The sequence below is a fragment of the Pelodiscus sinensis genome, chromosome 21, assembly GCF_049634645.1.
Source record: "Pelodiscus sinensis isolate JC-2024 chromosome 21, ASM4963464v1, whole genome shotgun sequence".
NCBI classification, from domain to species: domain Eukaryota; kingdom Metazoa; phylum Chordata; order Testudines; family Trionychidae; genus Pelodiscus; species Pelodiscus sinensis.
In genome coordinates this window covers 26,961,163-26,985,466 of record NC_134731.1, presented here as the reverse complement: position 1 = coordinate 26,985,466, position 24,304 = coordinate 26,961,163, and the positions used below count along the sequence as shown (strand labels likewise).

The 24,304-nt window shown below is 41.4% G+C and overlaps 1 protein-coding gene across 5 annotated transcripts in view; it reads right to left on the bottom strand.

Annotated features, from left to right (window-relative positions):
* CUX1 (cut like homeobox 1) overlaps nucleotides 1–24,304 on the bottom strand; it is a 397,218-nt gene that overhangs the window by 94,729 nt on the left and 278,185 nt on the right. For 3 of the 5 annotated variants that reach the window (XM_075904405.1, XM_075904407.1, XM_075904406.1), the window contains exons 13-20: nucleotides 21,247–21,295; nucleotides 20,117–20,213; nucleotides 18,389–19,060; nucleotides 17,291–17,356; nucleotides 15,799–15,900; nucleotides 12,159–12,985; nucleotides 9,131–9,296; nucleotides 7,789–7,845 (exon numbers count right to left, since the gene is read on the bottom strand). In XM_075904405.1, the coding sequence (XP_075760520.1) occupies nucleotides 7,789–7,845; nucleotides 9,131–9,296; nucleotides 12,159–12,985; nucleotides 15,799–15,900; nucleotides 17,291–17,356; nucleotides 18,389–19,060; nucleotides 20,117–20,213; nucleotides 21,247–21,295 (2,036 nt within the window). The remainder of the gene's footprint in view (nucleotides 1–7,788; nucleotides 7,846–9,130; nucleotides 9,297–12,158; nucleotides 12,986–15,798; nucleotides 15,901–17,290; nucleotides 17,357–18,388; nucleotides 19,061–20,116; nucleotides 20,214–21,246; nucleotides 21,296–24,304) is intronic. The other 2 variants (XM_075904408.1, XM_075904409.1) reach the window with 2 other exon arrangements.

Sequence of the window (24,304 nt, the reverse complement as noted above, 5' to 3'; positions counted from 1 at the left end):
GACCTGCTGGCACCACAACATAAATGCTAAGGCATCCTATATGTCAGTGCAGCTTGCTGTTTTAGGGTCAGTTACTTTTGCATTCTGGCTTTCAAAACATGAGATCATTCCTTCATACCAACTCCTTCTGGAGTTAGCAGCTGGCTGAAGAATCTACAGACTGTTTGGAAAGAGGGAGGGTCAGAGGATCTGGGCTTTCTTATGAAGGGAAAGAGCTCATTTCCCCCTACCCCACCCCTTTCAATGTATGGTGGAAAAACATATGTGAATGATAAATAACTTAAAGAAATGGAGAGCAATCAGTATTTAAAGGGCATCATATTTAACAGACAAGATCTTTATCTGACCTCTGCTTGGAAAGAACATGCACCAAGGAAGTCACGATCTTAAAATACATTCACAAGTCATTAGCTCAAATGAACTATTCCAAAAGTAAAGATTTAATCAAACATTTTGGACTATTGTACTCCCTTAAATAAGGAACTATTAGCACTATGCTGACAGAAAAATCTCAGTGCACTGACACACTAACACAGTGTTAACTCAGGGGTGGGCAATAATTTTTGAAATGGGGGGGGGGATTCACAAATTTCTGAAGTGGCCCCAGGCCCCAGTGGGTAGGAGGGGCGGGACCAGGAGACTTCCTATGCTCCCACCACCCACAGACCCTGACTGGCTAGGGGGCAGGAGAGTGTTTGAAGTCTTTGCCCCCACCTGCAAGGGGAGTGTGGAGCACCTAGAGTGAAAGGCGAGCTGTTCAAAACAGCTGGCTGCTCTCTGTAGGAGTCATACAACCCTGGCAGCGAGAGGACACTTTGTGGGCTCCCTCCCCCCACTAGGCCAATCATAGCCTGGGAGCGTGGCAGCGCACTAAGTCTCTTGCTCCCTGCCCCCGCACTACCAGGGATGCGTGGCTCCTAGAGGGAACCGTCATCTGTTTTGAACAGCTGGTGGTTCCCCCTGGTGCTGTGTGTCCCTGGTGGGGAAAGGAGTCTTTGTGTACTCCCCCGTCCCCAGGTCTCAATTGGCTGAGGGCAGGGGAGCGGTAGGGAGGCCATGGGCCAGATCAACTGCCTTGGGGGACCAGATCTGGCACAGGGAGGCTGTCTTGCCTATTCCCGTGTTAACTTTTCCATAACTGTCTGACAAAAGCAGAAGTAACAGTACAACTAGGGATATGAATAAGTAACCGGTTAATGGTAAACATCACTCTGAATAGGTAACACTTACCAGTAATCTGTTATCTGGCACCTGGGAGCAGCCCCCAACCTGTGGCACACCACAGACAGAGGACTGCTCCGCCTGGGCCGGACCCCCTGTCCACGGGATCCCACTCAATCGGTTAGCCAGTTAATTGTAACATTTAACCAGGTAACTGATTACAACTAATTAAATTTTTCATCTGCAAGCTTTAGATGTATTCACTAATTAGAAGCATCTGGGGAAGTAGTATTATCTCCATTTTTACAAAGGAAAAACGGAGGCAGAGAACCTATATGACTTGCTCATGTTTATTGAGGGAATCAGTGACAGAGAAGAGAACTCAAATGCCCGAGTCCTGGCTCTCAGTCTTGTGGTCAGACCATAGAATCATAGAGAAGTATTGGGTTGGAAGAGACCTCAGGAGGTGATCTAGTCCAACCCGCTGCTCAAAGCAGAACCAACCTGAACTAAATCATCCCAGCCAGGGCTCTCTCCATTCAGGACTTAAAAACCTCTAGGGCTGCAGGTTCCAATAGCTCCCTAGGGAACCCATTCCAGTGAATTACCACACTCCTAGTGAAAAAAACTTTTCCCAATGTACTATCTAGACCTTCGCCACTGCAACTTGAGACCGTTGCTCCTTGTTTGACCATTGGTCACCACTGAGAACAGCCTCTCTCCATCCTCTTTGGACCCCTCCCCCCCGCCTTCAGGTAGTTGAAGCCTCCTATCAAATCGCCCCCCCCCCCTTACTTATCTCTTCTGTTTAAATAAGCTCAGTTCTCTCAGCCACGGGACAGTCAATTTATGGAATCTACAAAACTTGATTAAAAAAAAAGAAAACCATACAGACTGCAATGGATGATGTGCAGCTCTTCTAACAACAAAGAGATAGACACACATTCAATATTTAAAATAAATTAAGATCAGCTTCAGGGTAGGGATGTAAGCAACTAGTAGAATGACTACTTGCTTCCTCTCCCAGCTGCTGCCTCTGTATCAGAGGGAGCAAGTGTGCGGGGAGCAGGAGCTGATGCTTGGGGGAGGTGGCTTAAAAGCTGGTTCCCCCCACAATCTCCACTGTGCAGGAGGGGAGGGGCAGGAGAGGCAGAGCTGCAGTCGTCCTGGAGCAAGCTGGGATTGCTCAGTCCCAGCTTGCATTGCCCCCATGAACTAACGCCACTGTGGCTCTTCACTTTAAATATAGTATGAGCCTGGCACGAAATTCCATTGACTACTCAATTGGTTAATTAACCGTTATTTAACATCCCTACATCAGGGTATGAGTGAGTTCTCTTTCCTCCACTTAAACAGGGAAAGAGTGTTGTCCCCTAGTTCCCACATTACATCTACAATGAATCTTTCATTATAGTATTGTGCTCGTAATTGTAGATTTTATAAATGCCAAGCACACTTTTATACCTGTAAGGCAGGGACCACAGCAAGGAAGGAACCATAATAAAAATGAGTGGAAAGGGTTTTGACAGGTGAAATTCTAGCATAACATGCAAAAAAAATGATCAATATCTGTATGATAAAAGCACCTCTCTCACTAAAGAGACCATGGAAAAGAATAGCAGGTAGTTTCAGTAAAATCAATTATTTATTAAACATTAACAATACACACATAGCACTACAGGTATGCATAACAAATTGGAATTAAAAGAGCAGTTCTAGAAGATTAAAAAAATGAAACTAATGTTCTAGCAATGCTGCCCATGTTACGCGAAGGCTAAGTCTACACTGCAGTGCTATTTTGGGATACTAGAGTAGCCCGAAACAGCTATTCCACATCTTCACAGGAAGCCCATTATTTCGAAATATAACGGGCTCGCCATTCTGACGTGTCCGTAAACCTCATTCCACGAGGAGTAAGGGATGTTTTAGAATAGTGGGTTATTTCAAAATTTGGCACTGTGTAGATAGTGCCATATGATGAAATAAGTTATTTTTAAATAAGATCAAAATAGGATATGCAATTTTGTATCTTATTTCGACCTACAGTGCAGAGCAGACTCACCCTAAATCAATTTTGATACCAACTTTGCATAGAATCTCAAAGTGCCAATAAAGTACATTCGACAGTGATTCTCTGTGCTTTATTGATACTACAAAAGTTACAAGGAAGATTTTCATCGTCCAAATTATCAGGGAAATGGGCCAAAATTCAATCAAACATATAACACTGACTATATCAGCTGTCCTCGTGAGGTGCCAGATGAAATCAACACAAGTGGGGCCAATTACTTTAGAGTAGCAACCTCTGTATGCAGAAGTGATGTGGAAACTTAACCCATTAGTCTATTAAAATTACATTTTAGAGTCAGCACAAGGGCTCATTAACCACACAGCTCTATGGAACTAGGTAAAAAATTCTATTCTGATCTGGCTCACACTGGTAAGAGACAGCAGTTATATTTTCATTAGACTTTTTAACCCAAAGTTTAAAACGAGTAAGTGAATTTAACATTTGTATAAGGAATTCCATTAGTCTTATGACTCAGCAATAGAAAAGATCAAATATTTCCCTTCTCTATCTGATGAATGTGACTTTATGTCCAGAAAGAATCATTTCAAACCATAAACAACTTAGTTAACCAAGAATGTGTGCACACATTCACAGGGCCATTATCTCTTGCTACAAGGAGTTATTTGCCTGTTTTACAGATAAAAATCCAAATCTGCAATGGTCTCAGAAGCAGAGCTACTGATGTCCATTTACATTATCACATGGTTCTACCAAAGTTCTCAGTAGACTGGTCTGAGACACTTTCTATGACACTTGTTGCTTCTGAAACTACAAAACCAAGATTAATGAGAAATGGGAGCAGAGTTTTTTCCACATCCAGGCTATCAAACTCTTTTCCTCAAGAGATTGGAATGACCATGAATCTCACTGCACCCAGAACGAAAGAGCAACACTTGTATCTTTGCCTAAGTTTTCCCACAACAGTAATTAAAAGAAGACCGAAAACAGTATCTAACAAACTCTCTGTTGCTATGTAATAGGGAGATCGAGCCAATCCATGATTAACTATTTATTATCACCTGTTATTGAAAGATGATGAACAGTGGTATAAATGGAGACAGACAGATCAGATATCTGGCTTTGTTGTTAGCGGTACTTGGATTACAGAATGACATCACATCTGGAATAAACTTTATCCTATACTCATCTTTGGATTTTTCTATACTTCTTTCCCCAGGGATGATAAAGAGTAATCACCCCTTATTACAAATGCTTTTATTCTGAAATGAAAGGTTTTCTGTAACATTTTAGTAGATCTTTGGTTTTTAAATCACTAGGTGATACACATTGTGATTTAAAAAACAAGCTACAACTAGCTCCCCATTTTATGCAGCTATAATCCTTTCTTCAAATCCCATGAGCATTTCTACTGCTAAGCAGCATGAACTTAGGAATGATGGATGATACCCACAACGGAAGACAAACAAAAGGGAAATTCAAAATCCCCTGAGATCACCTGCACCTGTATTGGCAAATGAAGATTTTCACATTAGGTCATAAGAAGACCCTAACAGAAATACATGTCATTTTGTATGCAAGTCTTATGTAGTATATGGATATTACATGACCTTCACAAAGGATAAATACAGAAATGAGTTAAAAATTCAGCATTCTTCGGAATATCAAATCAATCAATGAAATCGATACATGATATCGTGGTGTGTCTCCCCCCCCTTTTTTGTAATGGTTTACAGACACTCAGTGAAGAAAATACCCCTTCAAATCCAAAGAAAATGAATACAGGGGCTACATGCCTCTTTTGGCTACATACCTGTATGCCCACAACCATATGTACATATCCTAATAAATTTGGCAACTTTCTAATTTTAATCTAGCTTCGACCATCGAAAATGTGACTAAATAAGGTCCCAATTTATTTAAAAAATGTGATGCAGTTGGGTGACATTAATTCAGAATTTTTTTATGTGATTTGGTCCGTATTTTTAATGAGGTAGGCATCAACAAGATGCAAATTACCCAAAGGCAAAAGTAAAAAGATACATGAATAAAAATGTTAGAGAGAACATACTGGTTTTCTTTTTGACCACTGGAACAATAAGTACCACCATTTAAGTGTAAAATTCTGTAGAACTCGCGCAAAGATCTTCTGATTACAAGACTGATGTTTAAAGCTCAGACACACAAAATACCAAAATATAATCTGACGTTTTTCTGTATTAGCAGCTATTCTTACAAATACTTAAATGGAATATGCTAAGGAAAAATATGTGTGTATATCATATAGAGAAGTCCTGAATTTTTTTTAAAAGTTATATACTCCTTGATTTTTATTTTAGATATGTCTTGTCTTCATTTGTTTTGTTGAAAAACTCCTTGGAGGACAGTTTAATTGGAGTTTGAGCATTTACAGCCCTCAAATTGAGGGATGGGACATTGAATCTTTCAGAAACATAGCTCTTTTACCAACTGTTTGTTGGGCATTTGAATTAAAATATAGATGGTAACAAAAAAATTATCAAAATACCTGTCCCCTCTCATGCTTCAGTCTCTTGTTATCTGTGATTTCATAAATCTATTAGTTCTATCAAGTATTCAAGGGAAAACACAAAATGAACTTCTAGTTCTAAAAATAAATTTTTTTATTAATTTTCAAACTTTTTATCATAAAGAAGTGGACGCAATCCCATTTTTTCCTCATTTGCAGGTCACTTTTAAGGCAAGACTAATGAATGGTAATAATCAATAATATGCTCCATCAGATAATAAAAACTTTGCACATAGTAAAATATTATCTCATGGGCAGTAACTGGCAAACTAGGTGGGTATATGTAGCAATGGAGCAGAATCTCACATCTAAACTTCCCAAAGGAAATAACTGTTAGTTACCAGCTATCCCTCCTGGGAACTTATACACTGGGTCAGATTGGAATCCTGAAGGTCAGGCTTTGAACACTTCTTAATTATGGCTAGGGACTAGAAAAATTAACAATGAAATACAGCCTTTTCTCTCTCCCACCCCCTCCATCCTACTATGACCAGTTAAATGTATTATTTATGATATTTTCTGTGTTTCCTTAAGTAGGTATATATATTTTTAAATTAGAATAGTGACTTCTGTTGGATGAATGCTAAGAAAAGTTGCTATTACATGCTTTCATGAGCAGCAGTCTAAAAATGCCTACGGAAATTTACATGTTCTTTAAATGCCTATATGTAAAGTTAACAATAGCTCTGTGATTGCAAAGAATGTTTCTACATTTATTCATGAAGATTTTATTTTCATGATTAGTTTTAATGCTGACATTTTGCCTATACTTTATTCATTCCATTTTCATCTAACTCCAACAGAAAATTTAGAGAATTTCTCAGTATGAGAAATACATTTTGTTTCACAGCCTAATACAGTACATCTCACTATAAGTGTCCCATGATAAGGAAAATGGTGGAAACCGCATTATTTAGGACATTTAACCAAAATGGGACAAGTTATCAGAAAAAAATGTACTATGTTGCAATTGCGAGGAGATGGGAAAGATGACCTAACATGATTCACCTGAAGAAATATGAAGAAATGGGTTGTGCCCATGAAAGCTCATGATACAAAACCATCTACGTGTTTTGTTAGTCTCTAAGGCAGTGTTTCCCAATTGGTGCTCCACAGAACCCTGGGGTTCCGCAATTCGAAAGCAAGGGTTCTGCGAAGAGCCAGCACTTCCCCGGCCCCTCTTAAAGAGACAGAGCCACAGTGGGTTTTTTTTTGCTTGACGAAACGCAGCAGCAGGGCCCTAGGGTTCTGTGGCCAGATAAAATAGGGAAACACTGCTCTAAGGTGCTGCAGGACTATTCATCTTTTTAAAAGTTTTTTCATGACCTTTCTATTTTCAACTGCTGTAATTTTTTTCATTTATAGCACCTGATCATCTTGCAACCACAGAGCACAAATATTTCTCTAGTCTGGAATACAACATAAATGGCTAACATCAGTTAACTGTAGCACTGGTTAAATAACATGCGTGGGTAGAGTTTGGCATCTAACAGCAGGAACACAGCTGTTCTATACTTGGGTTCCCTAGTCTAGTGGTCATCCTCATAAAACTCTTTAAGCAATTTACTTGCATTTTTTCCACACATTTCTGTTGTGTTTTAGTAAAGGGGTGGGAGGAGGAGCAGCATATTTAGCAAACTTCCTGAACTTTAAATGAGAAAAGCTGATTTAGAACCACAAAGGGGGGAGGGGAGGTGAAAAAATGTAACAAAATACAACTGTTGGGGTACGTAGATCACTTTACAAATGAAACACTTTTGTTTTACGGCCACTTCATATGTCAAATTGATAAACCATGGTTAAAAAAAGATAATGCGTGATTTCAGATCACAGTTTTCCAGACTAATATATTCTGTTAAATGTCTGCATTTTCAAGATCTGCCATAGCAACTCAGAGGGAGTGAGGAATTAACTGTCAGTAAAAAGACCCCTGAAGGTGCTCTTGCATGCTATAACAAAACATAAGAAGCCTTTAGGCATCAACACAGCATAAACAGAATAAAATGTAGTGAATTACTTTATAGCAAATCATTAGGAACCAGTTGATTACCTGAGCTTGCACATCCCTGCTGTAGGGAATCCTGTAGTGATGTCACCGAGTGGAGGACTAAGTAAGAGAGAAGATTAAAATGAGGGAACTATAAAGGAAACTCCCAATCCCCCAAATCAGCCAGTGACTCCAATTCTAAACAAACTGTCAAACACTAATTGTAGTGACAACAAAGTGGGGGCAAAAGGTTTATTGGTATTACTAAAAATAATCATTTGATTCCTGGTACTTCTAAATAGCACAATAAACAATGGTGAAAACAGAACTACAACCATCATTTCCCTCTTTAAAACTACATTTTTTTTAATCTGGTTAAATTAATCAAAATTTTTCATAGAAATATCCTCCCTAATAAATAAATCCTATGAAAATGTGACTGAATTTAACATTCACATTTTTCTAGACCTTTATCCAAAGTTCCTTGATTTACATGCTGTATTTATCAGGGATGTTAAAAATGCATTTATTTGTGTAAACATGCACCTGCTAGGGTTGCCAGGTGTCCGGTATTGACCCGGACAGTCTGGTATTTGTGGCCTCTGGCAACCCTAGTACCTGCTGAAATTTTGTACAGCCGGCTCCCTGTGCACACCAGCTCCCACCTTGGATTCAGAAGCAGCCCAAGCTCATCCGTTAACTGTGCTTGGATACATGCCTAGTACAGTAAACTTCTGATAATCCAGCACCTTTAGGAACCAGGGGGTGCTGTATTATCAGATATGCCAGACTATTGGAAGGGGGGGCCTATGAGGGGTCTGGGGTAGGGGCGGTGCTGCGGGACCAAACCAGCAGCACCCCAGCTGCTCTGCCCCAGGCTTCCCCGAGTCAGCTGCTGGTCAGTTTCAGCAGTGGCTGACTTGGGGATGCCCGGGGCAGAGCAGCTGGGGTGCCGGGTTGGTCCCGTAGCACTGCCTCTCCCAGCACCCCAGCTGCTCTGCCCCAGGCATCCCCAAGTCAGCCGCTGCTGAAACTGACCAGCGGCTGACTCGGGGAAGCCCGGGGCAGAGCAGTTCCAATTTTCTGGCTGCCTGGAGCACTTCCGGGTTCCAGGTGGTGCCGGACTATCAGGAGTGCCGGACCACTGGATGCCTGACAACTGGAGTTTTACTGTATGTATGCATAAATACCACCATCTTAACTGGCCTCCTGCTTATAAATTAAGCAGAAACTAATGCTTCTGTGTAACACCTCAGTGAGTCCCTTAACACCAGGTTGTGAAGCTGAGGTGCGCAATTCTACTTACTCAAATGGCAGCGCGAACGTAAGAAAAAGCTCTCGCTTACTGCAGTTTAAAAATAATTCCTCTCCTTCAGTGCAAACAACATAGTGGAATTTTAATTACCTTGTCCTTGCTGCTGCCCTTGTGCCGGCAGGACACACTGTCCCAGCTCGCCATTCAGCCAGAGCTGCATGCGAATAAATGGTTCTCGGCCTTTTTGTGTCAATTTACTCCATGGCTTTGGCCTGGAGAGCATGTCACTGACACTCCCTTGGGAAAGGCCCAGCACCTAAAGAGAAGCAACCAATAATGGCATATTAGCACATTTGGTTTGGGGGTGGGTAACTTTTGTGATATACTTTCTACTAGCACATTGTACATGGCATGTGATTTCTAATCATTAACCAGAAAGCACATGGGTAGCCTTATATTACAGAGACATATTTCATAAGTAAATGGTAATCTTGTGTGTGTGTAAATATTGAGTTCAGGAGAATGTGCTCTTGCAGGGAAAACAAACACCTTCAAGAGCTCAGAGAGCTGTGTAATACACTGTATGATGTAACCTCATCAGTTCTAACAGGAGAATCAGAGATCTGGTCCTTGCAGGTAAATAAAAATAGGAAATTATTTTCATGCATTTTGTTTTAAAATAAACACTAACAAATTTCAAATGTGCCCTTCAACCATGCTAACCATTTAGAAACTTTAACAGCACGGTTGTATACAAATTAGCTCATCTGTAACTATGAACTGCAATTCTACACAATAGTATTCACCTCCTCTCAAACTATTATACTGCCACCAATTAAAACTACAGGAGGAATGTAGATGGGTAGATTGTAATTAGCTGACCTGGAATTCAACCAGGAGGGACACTTAGGTTTTCAAATCCACTGTTTTACAAAAGCTGCCATGGACTAGCTAATGACCCCACGTAGTCAAACTCTTAGTTTTACGTCTTATTTGAAGCATGGTACCTATACTAGCATAATGTCCCTCATACCCTTCTGGGACACTGATTCAATACCAAATCAGAAGGAATAATGCTACTTGGTGAATCACCAATTCCACTTCCTATAGCTTTAGAGTCTGATGTTCACTGGTTGTCTTCCATCCAAGTAATCGCCTAACCTGACCCTACTTAGCTGAGAGATCTGTGACCATCTGAACTCAGTGTAGTACTTTTGGGGCTGCCGGGCGCCATGGGGCAGGGCTGTGCACGTGCCACGCACCCGGGGCCGGCACAGCACATGCACAGCACGCCTGGGGCAGGGGCCGTGCACGCGCTGCACGACCGGGGACAGGGGCTGCCCATGCGCCATGCACTTGGGGCTGGGGTCACCCATGCGCCGCGTGCCCATGGCAGGACTGGCCCTGATCACTCGGCAGGCGCACATAAATGCCCCGGCGGGCGCCATGGCGCCCGCGGGCACCGCGTTGGGGACCACTGGTGTAGTAGCTTCCAAATTATATAAACAATGTGTGTACCCAGGCTCGCTTAAAAACAACGTACTAATAGTAACTAGAAGGCTGGACACTTATGGGATGGGCAATGAGTATTCTTAATTAAAAATATAAGACAGGAGAGAAGAAAGATTTCCAAATCTCCTTATATTACTTTTAAATATTAAACAAGAGATTTCACGTTTCCATAGTTTCTCAACATTCATTTAAAAAAGGTGTTAGATTTACTGATCTGTGACAAGAATATTACTCAAGCATTCAATGAGTTCACTTTAGCACTGTGGTCCCCAAACTTTTCGGGGTTACCCCAACAACCCTCCCCACTTTCTCCAGGAGCTAGAGCCAGGGCTCCTGAGGGCGGGAGGAGAGGAGAGCATCTGGGGCCAGGAACAGAACCATGGCCAGGGCAAAGGCTGTGGCCATGGGTCTAGGCTGGGGGGTAGCATCAGGAGCAAGGACCAGAGTGGGGTTGGGTGGCACTTCCTCCCTGACAGTTGCAGAGGCTGATCTGGGCCCTGCACTCCCCACATGTTCCTCTGTGTCTCTCTTAATGGGGGTGTGTGCCACAGTTTGGGAACCATTGCTTTAGTGGATATTAAAAATATAACATCTCAATCTACGTTCCAGTTAGGGATGTAAGTGACCAGACAAATAATCAATGAAGCAATAGTCAACTAATCGCTCCCCCCCACCCTTGCTGCCTCTATCAGAGAGACGCAGTGAGTGGGGGAGCAGGAGCTGGTGCTGGGAGAAGCTGGCTTAAAAGCCAGTTCCCCCCAGCATCGTCTCCGCAGCGGGCAGGGGGACCAGGTGCAAAACGGGAATCAGCTGATTCCTGGCTCATGCCCAGTCCTGGATGCTATGCCTCTGCCTTTTACATTTAAAAGACCTGGGAGCTAACCCCGCTACATCTCACCCACGTATTGATATTCGATGGAAATTCCATCAACTAGTTGATTAAACTAAATTTAACATCCCTAGTTCCAACTTCAAATGAATATAGCTGAGGATGTAACAGATATGGCAAACACATGCATATTGTAGGTGTCCATTTGTTTTAAATGAATAGCTGTGTTCTGCTTCATGAGGCTAGGCTGTGACGGTATCTCCAGGAATTAAAAACAGAGAGTGATAATAATACAAATTAGGCAGACTGCAAGTCTTTTCCCTCCCTCATCCCTACTCAGGTAGGGAAAGCCTCTCGGGGAAGCTTGCACATAATAGTTCAAACCAGATTCCCAGCAGAGACCAACAGACAAAAAAAGGACTTTTGGATAAGTAGCCCAAGTTTAAACTGACTCAGACCTTCTTTCTGATCCAGCAAATGGATTCAGAAACTGCTAAGTGGTCACTCTTGATGGACCATAGAGAAGAAATACACGTGCAGCTGCCCGGAACTGAGAGATGAAGAAAACAGCTTTGTGTTCTTCTAAGAAGATGCTGAAGAAATGTTTTGTATTGAAGTTAGAAGAGCTTGTAATTTCATAAAGTCACAAGACTCAGACTTTTCACTTGTGAATATATTCTGTAACTACTGAAGGAAAAAACATTGTGCCTTTATGTGTGTCAGGTTCCTATCCCCATGTGTGGAGAATGTAATAAGTAAACTCACTCCAGAACAACAGAAGACTATAGCGCTACATGTTTAAAATGCTAGTGTAATGAAAAATAATCAGTTCCTTACCTTTTCCCCAAAGATCCTTTGGCAGATGCCGTTCTTTGCTAGCTTTTCTTTGACCTGACGAGTCAGCTCTATTGTATCCACTTCCTGGTACATGTAAATCTCATACTGCTCAGGTGTCAATGGAGGAACTGAGGGTTTGGATGGCTTTGCAATAGGTACAATAGGAGAGGAAGGAAGGGGACTATTTTGTGGTGTCTCACTGCGGCTTGCTCCCGTCATGCTCAATTCAGAGCTCTGGGAGTATGGCGATTCAGCATTGGGCCACTCCTTCCAATATTCTGAAGAGGATGGTCCTTGGAGCTGACTACGATCGGGCCTTGTCTGATTGCTGATCTTTTCTTTTCCGCTGCTGGCTTCGTCAATCTTTGCATCTTCAGGGACAGTGGTATTTCTTCTGTCATGCTGAACAGTGTTCCACCAATGGTCCTTCCACACACCACCACGCCCCAATTCATTCTTAACGTGCCTCAGCACACCTTGTGCAGAATCAGCGATTCCATGGAGCTCTAAAATTGGTGTGTCTTGGTGCTCCTTTTTTAGCCCAGAGAGGTTCTGTAACGTAGCTACATTAGAATCCCCGACCGATGAATGTTTCTTCAGCGACAAGGCCAAAGGAGAATAACTGGAAACCGAAGACATTGCCGGTGTCGTTATTAGTTTTGGGGACAAGATGGAAATGTCAGCTTGAGACAAAGGTGTTGCTTTTAAGGCAGGTTCCAGGGCAGCCTGCTGTGCTTCCATTTCACGCCGGGCTTGTTGCAGAATGGATCGAATGGCCTCATCAGAATTGCCACTGCTAGATGCAGAAGTTGGCTGAGCCGGCTCAGCTGTGAAAACAAACCAAAGATTATTATATAGAATATACACATTCTTCTAACATCAGTGTCACTGTGTTTCCTAACAAGCCTGTGTGAGAGTAGATGGCCCGCAGTACATTTCTATGTACATAACATTTGGCTTTCTCTAATCCAATGAGAATATTTGAAATGAGGCACTGGAAAATATTTGCAGTCACATATGCACACACAGACATCCAAGCCACATATGAACAACTGATGTATACACATAAATACATTTGCAAATACAGAATTTTGAAAAACTGGCCCTATTTTGCCCCTCCCCATATATATCTCAAAAACGACATTACATTTCATGATCCCAGATACAGTTACTTAAGCATTTGGTTCTCTGCCTCCCCCAAGTGACTCATGCGCTAACAAAATCCAAGTCACCTGGCTGCACTGCCAGTGTAACATTAAAACATAAATAATCTATCAGGGTTAATCCCACTACCCGAATCAGACTTGGGAACTGAAAAACTCAAGGACTTTTTCAAAGAACTTTTTTCCTTTCTTTCCCTTATTACTCAGCTTTCTCTCTCTCGCTTTCTCTCTCTCTGGCTATTTGCTCCAAACCACTGAACGAAACATCACTAAGAAGAACACAATTATTCAACAGTTTTTAAAAAATAAGCGTAATGTTCACTTATAGTGGTCTGCATTGCCAAGCAGAAGCCTTAGAGAGAATTCTTGATCTCCACTTTGTAGGGAGCTAATGGGCATCGAAGAAGAGACAGTCCAATTTAAGGATGTTAAGAGGTGGGTAACTGGGTAATCGTGTAGTAGATACAAGGGGAAGGTGCTAAGAAGGAGCTGAAGGCAGCCCAGTTCCTACTACATTTAAACTGCAGAGCTGCAGCAGAGGTAGCTCCTGGATTCAGCACGAGCCAGGACTGAGCCGGGCTTGCTCAGTTCCAGACTCACGCCTGGTCCAGCAGCCCCTCTCTGCCGGGGTTCTCAGCTCCCTGCTGGGTCCCTCCATGGACAGGAGCTGCTGCAGAGCAGCTTCCGTTCACGGAGGCTGGGGCTGCTGCTGGGCTCCCTGTGGACAGGGGCTGCTGACAGAGCAGCCTCCCCTGGTCGCCCAGCACTGCTGCAGCAGCACAGTGGAGAGGGGAAAATGGTATTGCAGAGATGGTGCTGGGGGGAAACTGGCTTTTAAGGTGGCTCCCCCCCCAGCACCAGCTCCTGCTCTCCCCCTCCCCGCTTTGCTGCCTCTGAAAGAGTGGCAGCACAGGGTGGGGGGGGAATGTGAGTAGTTGACTCGACTACCCGATAATCCTAGGCTCATCGGGTAGTTGACTAATCAACTACACTTTTACATTGCTAGTCCAACTGAAAGGTTTGGGTGTTGAATAAGGGCTATGGCCTTCTTCGGCCAATGTGGCCTTCTTCGGCAGAGGATGGAATTTCAAGAGAGTCCAAATCTTCTCTTTCCCTTGGCCAGGAGATTTGGCGAGTGGCCTGCATTCAGATTTATAGCCATCTCTACTGAGGCCTCAACTGAAGATCAATTTCAAGGCCTAAAAATCCCATTATGGAAGTGGGACAATGTGAAGCACATGATGTGACAAGAGAGCTATGTGCTTCAAGAAGTGGCCACAAATTAAAATAAATAAAATTAATATAATTATGTACCTTATCCTATAATAATATTGTGTGTCATCTATGTAGGTTTTCATTCTGCCACCATCTTTCCCTTCTGATTCTTACCCCACAAAATAAATCAGAAATAAAGATACAGGGAAAAAAATAACTAGGATGCCTTTTCTGCTTTATCTAACTATTTCTCTCATTGAAAGTTATAATCTTAATTAATTAATGTCTGCAAAGAGCTTTGAGATCCTCATATGAAGTGTGCTGTAGCAGAAAATTAGTAATTAACACTTTAAATAATTGTAGCTATTACTCATTTAGACATCGAATATCTTTTTCTATTTATTAAAAACATCTTTAATTAATCCTGTGGACACTTTTTGCCGTGTGATTCATTTTAACTAGGAAGCTGAATCCAAAGTAATAAACTAACATTTATTTCTAAAAACAAACTTTAATGCAAAGCACTTTCTAGGGCAGTGCCAGTCCCAAAAGTGGATACACAGGATTGGAGGATTAGTTCAGCAGTTCTGACAGCTGTTAAACACATGGAAAATCGCACAGTGGAAAGAGAACCTAACAGGTGCATTTGAAAATGGAAAGCAAATATGCTCCAATTAACAATTTACAGCCCCATATAAAGTGCAGTAAAAGTCAGATCCAGGTAATGATTGTTATAATCCCAATTCATGAAAAAAACAATACAGTAAGAACATTTTAGTTAAGGACTAGCTCATGAATAGGCATGCAGGGGAGCAGGATGGAGCAAATCACCAACTGTAGTAGGTTGTCTTATGTCTGGGCAGATGTGGGGAAGAGAGAGTAGGATAGCGAGGCCAGTATTCCCCCTCCAATGAGCAAGCAGGTAGAAATGGTTCTCCCAGCATGCCAGAAGATGTGGGTCAGTGCAAGGGAGAAAGTACAGGGTGCAACAGTAAAGAGTGTCACAATTTAGTTTCCCCCAGCATCAATGCAGGAACAGGAGAGGAACTGTGACTTTTTCTAAAAAGGTTCTGCCTAGAACTAAGTATAAACAGTGAAAATCAATATATTTTAAATACATAAACCACTCCTCACTCCAAAGAATCAGCTCTGCAAAAACTTGTTCAAATTTTAAGAACATAATTAACCAACCAGTAAGCTCATGATAATTGTTTTAATTAAATTCTGAAGGAAAAGGAACAAGAGACAAAGTGAGTCTGTACCTGTTTTCTGTACTTGCAGCTCCCTTTTGGCTTGTTCTAGAATGGATTTGATGGCTTCATCAGAGCCAGTCTCTGTGGTTCGGATTCTTGTGGTGATGTTACCTGAAGAGAAAAAGGAAACTAATACTATTAAGCAATCATGACTGTAACACGTGTAATTCAACCCGACAACAGTTTGCAGAAGTGCTTGTAAGCATTCACTGGGAGGATTTTAAGATTTATTGACCTTTACTAGTACTGGAAATGCTTTCTTTTCCAGATCTTCCCTGCTTGAAAATATACCATTCAGCAGCAGCAGCTACAGGATAACTTTAAAATATAAACTGCAGGAGAATCAGCAGGCCATGTACTCAGTATCAACTGCAACACAAATAGTACCATCCAGCAGGAATTACAAAAAAATAAAAAATAAAATAAAATAAATCTTTTGACTATTCTTCTTTCGGGGGGCTAAAAATGTGATGGCATGAACAATTTATAAAAAGATCACATTAGCTGTTTTGACTCTATATGATATCTGAATACACTGTACATTTTATTTCTATTTGTAATCTAAAATGAAGAACATTAGGTACAAGACAGCAATATTCCAGTTTATTTTACCTCTCCAGGATGTCAAAACAATAGGAGAAATAAATTTTTAAGTGTTGCAACAATATGAGACTTAATTCTCATTTTTAAAACAAGGAAAGAAAGATAGAAAACTCCTAATGGTCTTGAAGATTACTTCAGTTTAAAGCATTTTTCATCACATAGTAATGCTCTAGAAGTGTTCTATGAATAATCACTAATATGGGCGATATAATTTTTCACCAGAAACAAAACAATTGTTTTAGGGTCATGTTTTTTTTTTCTTTTTCCCGTTTTCATTTTTTTGTTTTGCCCTCTTGCTAAATGTAAAATTCTACCATTGGTCTGTTACAAGACAAACAAGATTATACTTAAACAGCAACTTCTACTTTTTCAAATGAGTAGTTAAGTGCTCTGATTTTCAATTACAACTTTTATCCAAGCTTTTTCATATATTATGGTAAGATAAGTTCCACGTTATTTTAACAGCATCTTATATTGAATTTGTCAACATGTACTTACTTAGGATAGTACCCCTAGTAGAGACGGTATACTTTTTACCTATTTGTGAAGGAATTGCTTCATGGATGGTAACTTTCTTGCTTGGAAGCCACAATCAAGACAAACTAAATAAGTTTTCATTATTTGAAGTGCCACTTCTAACACTTATCTCTTTTTATATATAGACATATTTGTTGGGGTATGGAGGAGCCGTCTAGAACAGGCCAAGTTAGTATGGTAGTGGTGGAATTAGAAAAAGTAAAGTGTTCTTCTAACCCATGGTTTGTTTTATACTTACTGTCTGTTTTTCCATCAGATTCCAGGCCAGAATCAAACTGCACAGTTTTAAGGAAACACACATCTAAAGCACACTCCATTTCTAGATGTTAACTGCAAAGAAAAACACCTGCCTGTGACGTACCTTCAGACCCATTTCTTCGTTTCGGTACTTCCTGAAATAGTCTGTTCAGGTTCTGGCCTGGATTCTCTGTTGAAAAACAAGTTTGGTAAGAACAAAACAATCAGGGGATGGTTGTGTTCACATCATGGGCTGTGTGACATGAAAAGACAGCTGCCTGTCACTAAATACAAGGGGTTCAAGGCTTCTCTTAAACCCTTTGAATCTTTGAGCATTAGAGGAGCAGAATACTTTGGAAGATGTGAGGCTGACAGATTTGTTAATTAATATTACATCTATATACAGAAAAGAGGGGTTAGATAGATATAAAGATGGATAGATATACCTCCCAATTGTAATTATCAAAAGGAAGAACAAGTTATAAATGTAAAGATGTTCATTTTCATTTAAACTGCTATGAAAATGCTGCCTATTCTTTCAACTATTTCTAGGGTTTTAACAGCTCTCTCCATTTTTCTTAAATGCAAGCTTTAGTGTTTGTTTAAAACTAAATCACACTGACGTGAAAGTGAATGGTACTTATTAAAATCATCTATATAAATAAGTAAAGCTGCTTTTAATATGTTTGTTATACTAATCTTATTCATCACCCATATAACTATTTTAATACACCTAGGAAAAATTGCCACCAGAAGTGTTAAGGGCACAATAAACACACATTCTCAGCAAACAATCCCCACTATAATTTTGCCTGTACATGTAGTGGGCGGACGTTCTTGAGAGCTACTTTTCACTCAATGTTTCATTCTGATATAGGACTTACTCTCAATTACGACAAGCTTTAATATACGAGCTCTTCATTCTTTCCCACCAAAAATAAAACAAAAACCAACAATAACCCAGGCCAGTGTATAAGGAAAATCGCTGCTTCTCAGTGTCAAATATTACTATATTGTATAACTGCTGGAAAACAATGTAGTCAGATAATTAAATTTAGAAAAGTTATGTTTTGTAAAGAATACGTTCCTGCAGTGTAGCTCTGTAAAGGCGTAAGGCGAAAAACAATTCTGTTGCGTAAATGACCTAGGAGGAGAAAACCTTTTATGATTTGCATCTCTCTAGCTTACAAGACCAAAGTTTAAATCAGTAAACAGAACTTACCTCTTTGTCTACCCTGGATGCTGCGTAGCGCCAGGATATTCTGCTCATCTGAGAGGAATTGCTTCATCTTGTGAAATGGCTCCTTGCCTCTTACAGTCAGTTTATTCCATGGCTTTGGCCGTGCTAGAATCTCACTCACAGACCCTTGTGACAGTCCCAAGACATAATGTCCAAATATCCGCTGTCCAATATTGTGCTTGATCAATTGCTCTTTCACCTGACGTGCAATTTCTGCTGTGTCTATCTCCTCGCCTTCAGAGATGCTCCCAGCGCTTTCTGACTGGCTGGGAGATGGGGCCATGCCATTAACATCTGGACTTTGTTGTAATGGACTTTGGGAAGATATGGAATTTGTGCTGTAAGGACCTGTTGAAAAAATCATGCTTGTGCTTCCTGCTTCCTGCATTGCCTTGGAGTAGAAGGACTGCATTAGCTGTCGCTGGAGGAGAGAGTTTAGTGCAAATTTTCCTGTGGAGGCCAGGGGTAAGCTGGGGCTTGCCAGGGATGAGCTGAAAAAGTCTTGACTTAAACCCGTTGGTGAGAACTGGTGTGTACCATTAGTATTGGAAGCCTGCTCCCCTGTGTTGCGGAGCAACTGAGAAGAAGGGGAGGCCGGCAAGGTTGCAGGACGCTGACTCTCAGGCTGGTCTTTCCCTTTTCTCCTGGCTGACCCTACAAGGAAGGTCAAACAATGCATTATGGGGGATTAAAAAGGGAAAAACCAAGATAAAATGCAAAGTTTGCCCCACAGAAGGGAAAAAGTGCAGTTTTTACAAGGGCCAATGAGGTGGTGGTTGGTTGGTTTTTTTTTTTTTTAATTAATTTAAATTTATAATATGCCAAACAAGGCCCCCAAACAAACAACATGCATTTCATGTTTGCACCTTTCTTGTATGTTGCAGCCTGGAGAATCCCCCTTACAAACTCTAAATCTAAAACAATTACATGAAGTGCAGTTATACAATTAAAATAAAGTCAGTTACAAACAGCAAGTTTCTTCAGCATCTCTTATTCAAGACATTACTCAATAGATTTGGCTGAACCTCATGCAGCAAACATTTACATTTTGGAACAAATCCATTTAATTAAAGACATCACATGTAAGTGGATGCAACAAGATTACTCAGTTAAAGTCATATACATTTCAGAATGTAGAAAACCCCAGTGCCAGTGGCAACTTTTTAACCCTTTACCAGCAGCTAAAAACAGAAGCATCTGGAAATGCCACAACTCCACCATTTAAAAAATTGGACAGAACGTGTAATATGCCTACAATATGAAAGCTAATAAAGACACACCTTTCTCAGTATTTGTTTTTTTAACTATCAGCTAATGAAAATATCTAAGAATATAAGACAGGAAGATGATTGTGTTCTATATGCAAACCCTTTGCTTCACGTTTGTGTGTGTTGGGGGGCCAGTGGGGTGGGGTCAGAGCTTTGCACACTACTGCTGAATTTATTACCTAAACCACAAACAACCTGAATGCTACCATTTGGCACATTCTACAATGCCTCTCTTTTCTAAACTTCAGAGCATCTCTCAGGTCTCCAAGTCTTATTCTATTATCCAGCCTATAAAATGGCAAAAATCAAACATTATTCAAGATCCTTCTTATCCATTAATCTTTCTGTCACACACTAGCTTGGGCTCTCATCTCACATTCACTCTCCTTTCCCCCCCAGACAGTAAACGAAGTATCACAGCAGAAAAATCACATCTACCTACCGCTCAGGTCACTATTAGTGATACGCAGTGTGGCATTCTCAGACTGCAATGAGCGATTTTTCTCCAGCAGCAACACCTCCAGTGGTTTGGATGCATCCTAAATACAGTCAAAATGTGAGGTTTGTTTTCAGGTTAGCCATGAAGGTATTAAACAATTTAAGTGGGTCACTCAGCTATTGTAAAAGACCTCAGAAGAAAGCACTTGATTTTTCCATGACTGAGGCTGTACAATTCATCATGCATATATTTATGTGAATGTTCAGAGGCTACTGAACTTTCTATGTAAATCACTCACCAATCTCGTTAAGTTCTGTTAATCTTATGTACTTTTTAAAAAAATTGTGCTAGTATAGTTTCCAATGAATAACTAAAAGCTGTTCTAATTTGAGTAAGTATTAGTATTTCTGCTTCGTAGAAGAATCCACTACATTGGTATTTTATACTTCCTTCAAAAGCTATGTGTTTCAGTGCAAATGGGCCACATGATCATAAATTAAATCAGCCACAGAAATTAGCCATTTACCTTCCACTAAATATCTAACCCTGTATCATCAAAAAGCATATTAAAAAATAATCCTCTTTACCCCGGTATATTGATATTCAGTTTGGATTTCAGAAGCAGGAATCCAATACATAACCTTTGATCTTAAGTGAGATTAGCATACTAAAGTTTATTAGACGATTCTACTCCTCTCTCATGTTTAAAGGTTTCCTTGTTTTCTTTTGTGAATCGAATATTCAAGGCTATTCAATAAGAAAAAATTGCTGAACAAGGTTTTCAGCCTAATATTAGTCCAATAATTATCCACGTTTCGGTTTAGTTGTGTTCCAGAGCTAGCATCTTTAAAATATTCAGGTTGTTCACTTACATTCCACCTGAAATGTCTTTCCTTGCCCTTGACCTCTTGAAAGAAATTTAATTAATAAGCAAAAATGATCAATTCAGCTTTTATAAATGGGGCTTGAGAAGCCAATGATGACCTTGTGTACCACCACATTTTAAGGACACTGAAAAGCATCAAGTTTACAGATCCACAGGAAATTGTTCATGCTTATCCCAGGTAACACAAAAACAATATTCGCTAGCTGAATGAGAGAAAGAATTAAGAAAACAAAAATAGATTCAGTACCTGTGCACCAGATCCCTCAGACGGTGCAAATTCCATTGACTTCAGAATACTGTAAAGGGTACAAAAATGAGTTATTTTCTAGTTCTTCCTTTCATAAGAATTCCACTAATGAGCATTAACATAATAATTTCCTACTCTCCAGGAACACCGTAAGTGATAACTTTGACAACTTTCCTTGCAGTAATATAATCTGATAATGAATACAGAATAACTATTCCAACCAGTTATTGGATAAGAAAATTTTCTCAAGCGTCCTCTAAATCATTCTATATACAATCCCACCAGGCCAGTTTAGAGCATAAATTTAAAGGTTAATAAGGATATAACATTTTAAGCTGTCAGAAACAATATAAATTTATCTGTGAAGCTTGAAGGGAATGAAAAAGTTATAACAAAGCAACGAAACAGAATATCGCCATCACAGTTATTATAATACTGTATATAAAACACAACAGCTTACATATAAAAAAGCACAAATTATTTTTCCAACTAATGCACTACAGCTAAAAAGGCAGTTCTTCATTTTAATAACCTTCCATTCTACAGTATGGGGAAGACTGAGTGTTCAATATTTCTTAAGATACATGAAAGAACCAAACATTTATAAATACATTCAGAGAAGAATTTGATAATTTCATTTAGTTATGCATCTCTTCTCCACCTACCCAAAGTCTTTTGGTTAGAATAATACTACATAGGAATAAAAACATACCACTCTGTGTTGGCTTTTTAAAGATTGTTTTGCATCTCCCCCTGCAAAACAACAATCCCCTCTCTCCCCCAAAACAAAAACCAGTCACACCTCACCAAAACACAACTCCCACCCATTTAAAACTTACATAGCAGTTTACATAGCATGCTACAAATATTTAATCTTCAGAAGAGCTCTGTGAGGTGGGACAGAATAAGCTCTTCATTTCACAGAAAGGGAATCTACGTCACACAGAGGTTAAGGTCAATATGTTAAGAGGTGTACATTAATTCTGGGTACCACGTTAATGTAGAATTTGACTTTCATTTACTTCCAATGGAGCTGTCTATGTTCAGCACCTCTGAAAATCAGGCCGTAGGTGTCTAATGTTGGGGACCCAGCATCAGAAGTGACCAAAATTTGTGGACACTTGTGAAAATGTTGGTTTTAGTGACTTCGACAAGGACACACAATAAGCCAATAACAAATACAAGCACAAAAGTAATGATTGGGGACCTACCACATTCATGGCTCATATTGGTCAATTTCACAGGCAGAGAATTAAAAAAAAATGTTTCATGATTTCAGCTATTTAAATCTGAAATTTCATGGTGGTATGACTGTAGGGGTCCTGACCCAAAAAGGAACTGACGGAGAGTTGCCAGATTATTGGGAAGTACTACTACCCTTATTTTTGCACTGTTGCTGCTGGCAGTGGTGACAAGCAGCCGAAGAGCGGCAGCTGCTGGCCAGAAGCCTAGCTTTGAAAGCAGAGCTGCCATCAGCAGCAGCGTAGAAATAAGGATGGTGTAGTATGGTATTGTCACTCTTCTGCCCTGCTGCTTGTGGGAGGGGGAGAGAACCATCATCAGAGCTGGGCACCCAGCCAAAAGCTGCTGTTTTCTAGCCACCAGCGTATCTGAAGATCCTTCAGTATATGGCCATGGGGATGTGTGGGGGGGAGGTGAGGGGGTGGGTTGGGGGCTGGGGCCTACCGTATTTTAGCGAATATAACCCGCGGGTTATATTCATTTTTACAAACCCCGCACCCTCCCTGTGGGGTATACTCAGGTGCGGGGTATACAAAACTTTCTTTACTCACCTAGGGGTGAGTGCGGGTGTGCGGGAACCGGGAGGTGAGCGTTTCCCCCGCCAGGAGGCTTGGCCTCCGAAAGCTACCATGGGGGTGAGTACTTCCCCGCCCGGATCAGGCTCCCAGGCAGGCGTCATGGGGCACAGTGCTGGGCAGGCCATGCAGCACATGCCTTGGAGAATGCCCCCCCCTGCTCTGAGAGTCCCTCCTGGCTGAGCCTTTGCCAGGCTGGGGTGGGGAGCTGCAAACACCTTTGCCCCTGCAAAGAGCCAGGGCCAGTGGGGAAACTTACTGGGGGGGGGGGGGGGAGTGCATCCCCGTAACTTTTTCCCAGCATGGCTCTCCCAGAAGAAGAAGTGGGGGGCAAAGTCTCTCCGGGAACGCTCCAGAGCCGGGGCAGAGGCACAAGGTGGGAGGCTCCCAGCCCGGGCTGACAAAGGGAAGGAGCCCAGAGCCCGGTTCCGGGCGGCGGGTGGCCTGCGCCGCAGATAGCTGCAAATCGCCCGCGCCCCCTGGCAACCCACTTGCAATTTCCCCTGCGCCCCCTTGCAAATCCTCCTTATAGCCCCTTTGCCACACCTTGAGCAGCTGTGGGTGCGGGGCTCGGCGGCCAGCAGCAGCAGAGGGAGGCTGCAGGCGGCCATGGTGCACAGGAGCAGGGGCAGGCAGGAATATATCTGCACCCGAATAAGCCCCGCCCCCGCTGGCTATTCTCGTGAGCAGGGTATACAGGGGTTTCTAAACTCAAATGGCAAAAACCATTAGGTATATCCGCTAAAAGACGGTATTCTCTCCCCACAGCTCGCCACAGGCATGTTGTCTCCTCCTAAACAGTAAGAGCTAGGGCCACCAAATGTGATACACAGCTTCCTCTTCTCTGTCTCTGCTGTCTCAGTTTCTTCCACCTGGACTCCCAGAAAGAGAAGGTGGACAAAGAGTGTCATTGTGCAGAGACGTAACCAGAAAACCTCCAGTTATTGATAAATAACCTTCATTTCTCTCAGGTTGCCTCCACAAACTGAGACTCTTGGAGGACAGCAAGAAGTACTACTCCTTCCTGGGATAGTCAAGCGAAGAGGCCTACTTTAACAAGAAATACAACACTGTTAACATGGGGTGATACAATTTTCTGCTAGTGGCGTTTAGTTTTTTGACCCTGCTGTCATCTAGGACAGAATGAGCTCTTTAGCCCTTCGATCTCACAGCAACTGCAGCTACAACCAATGAGAATGGAGCAGGATGAGTGTGGGAAAACTCAAATCTTTCTTGAAGAT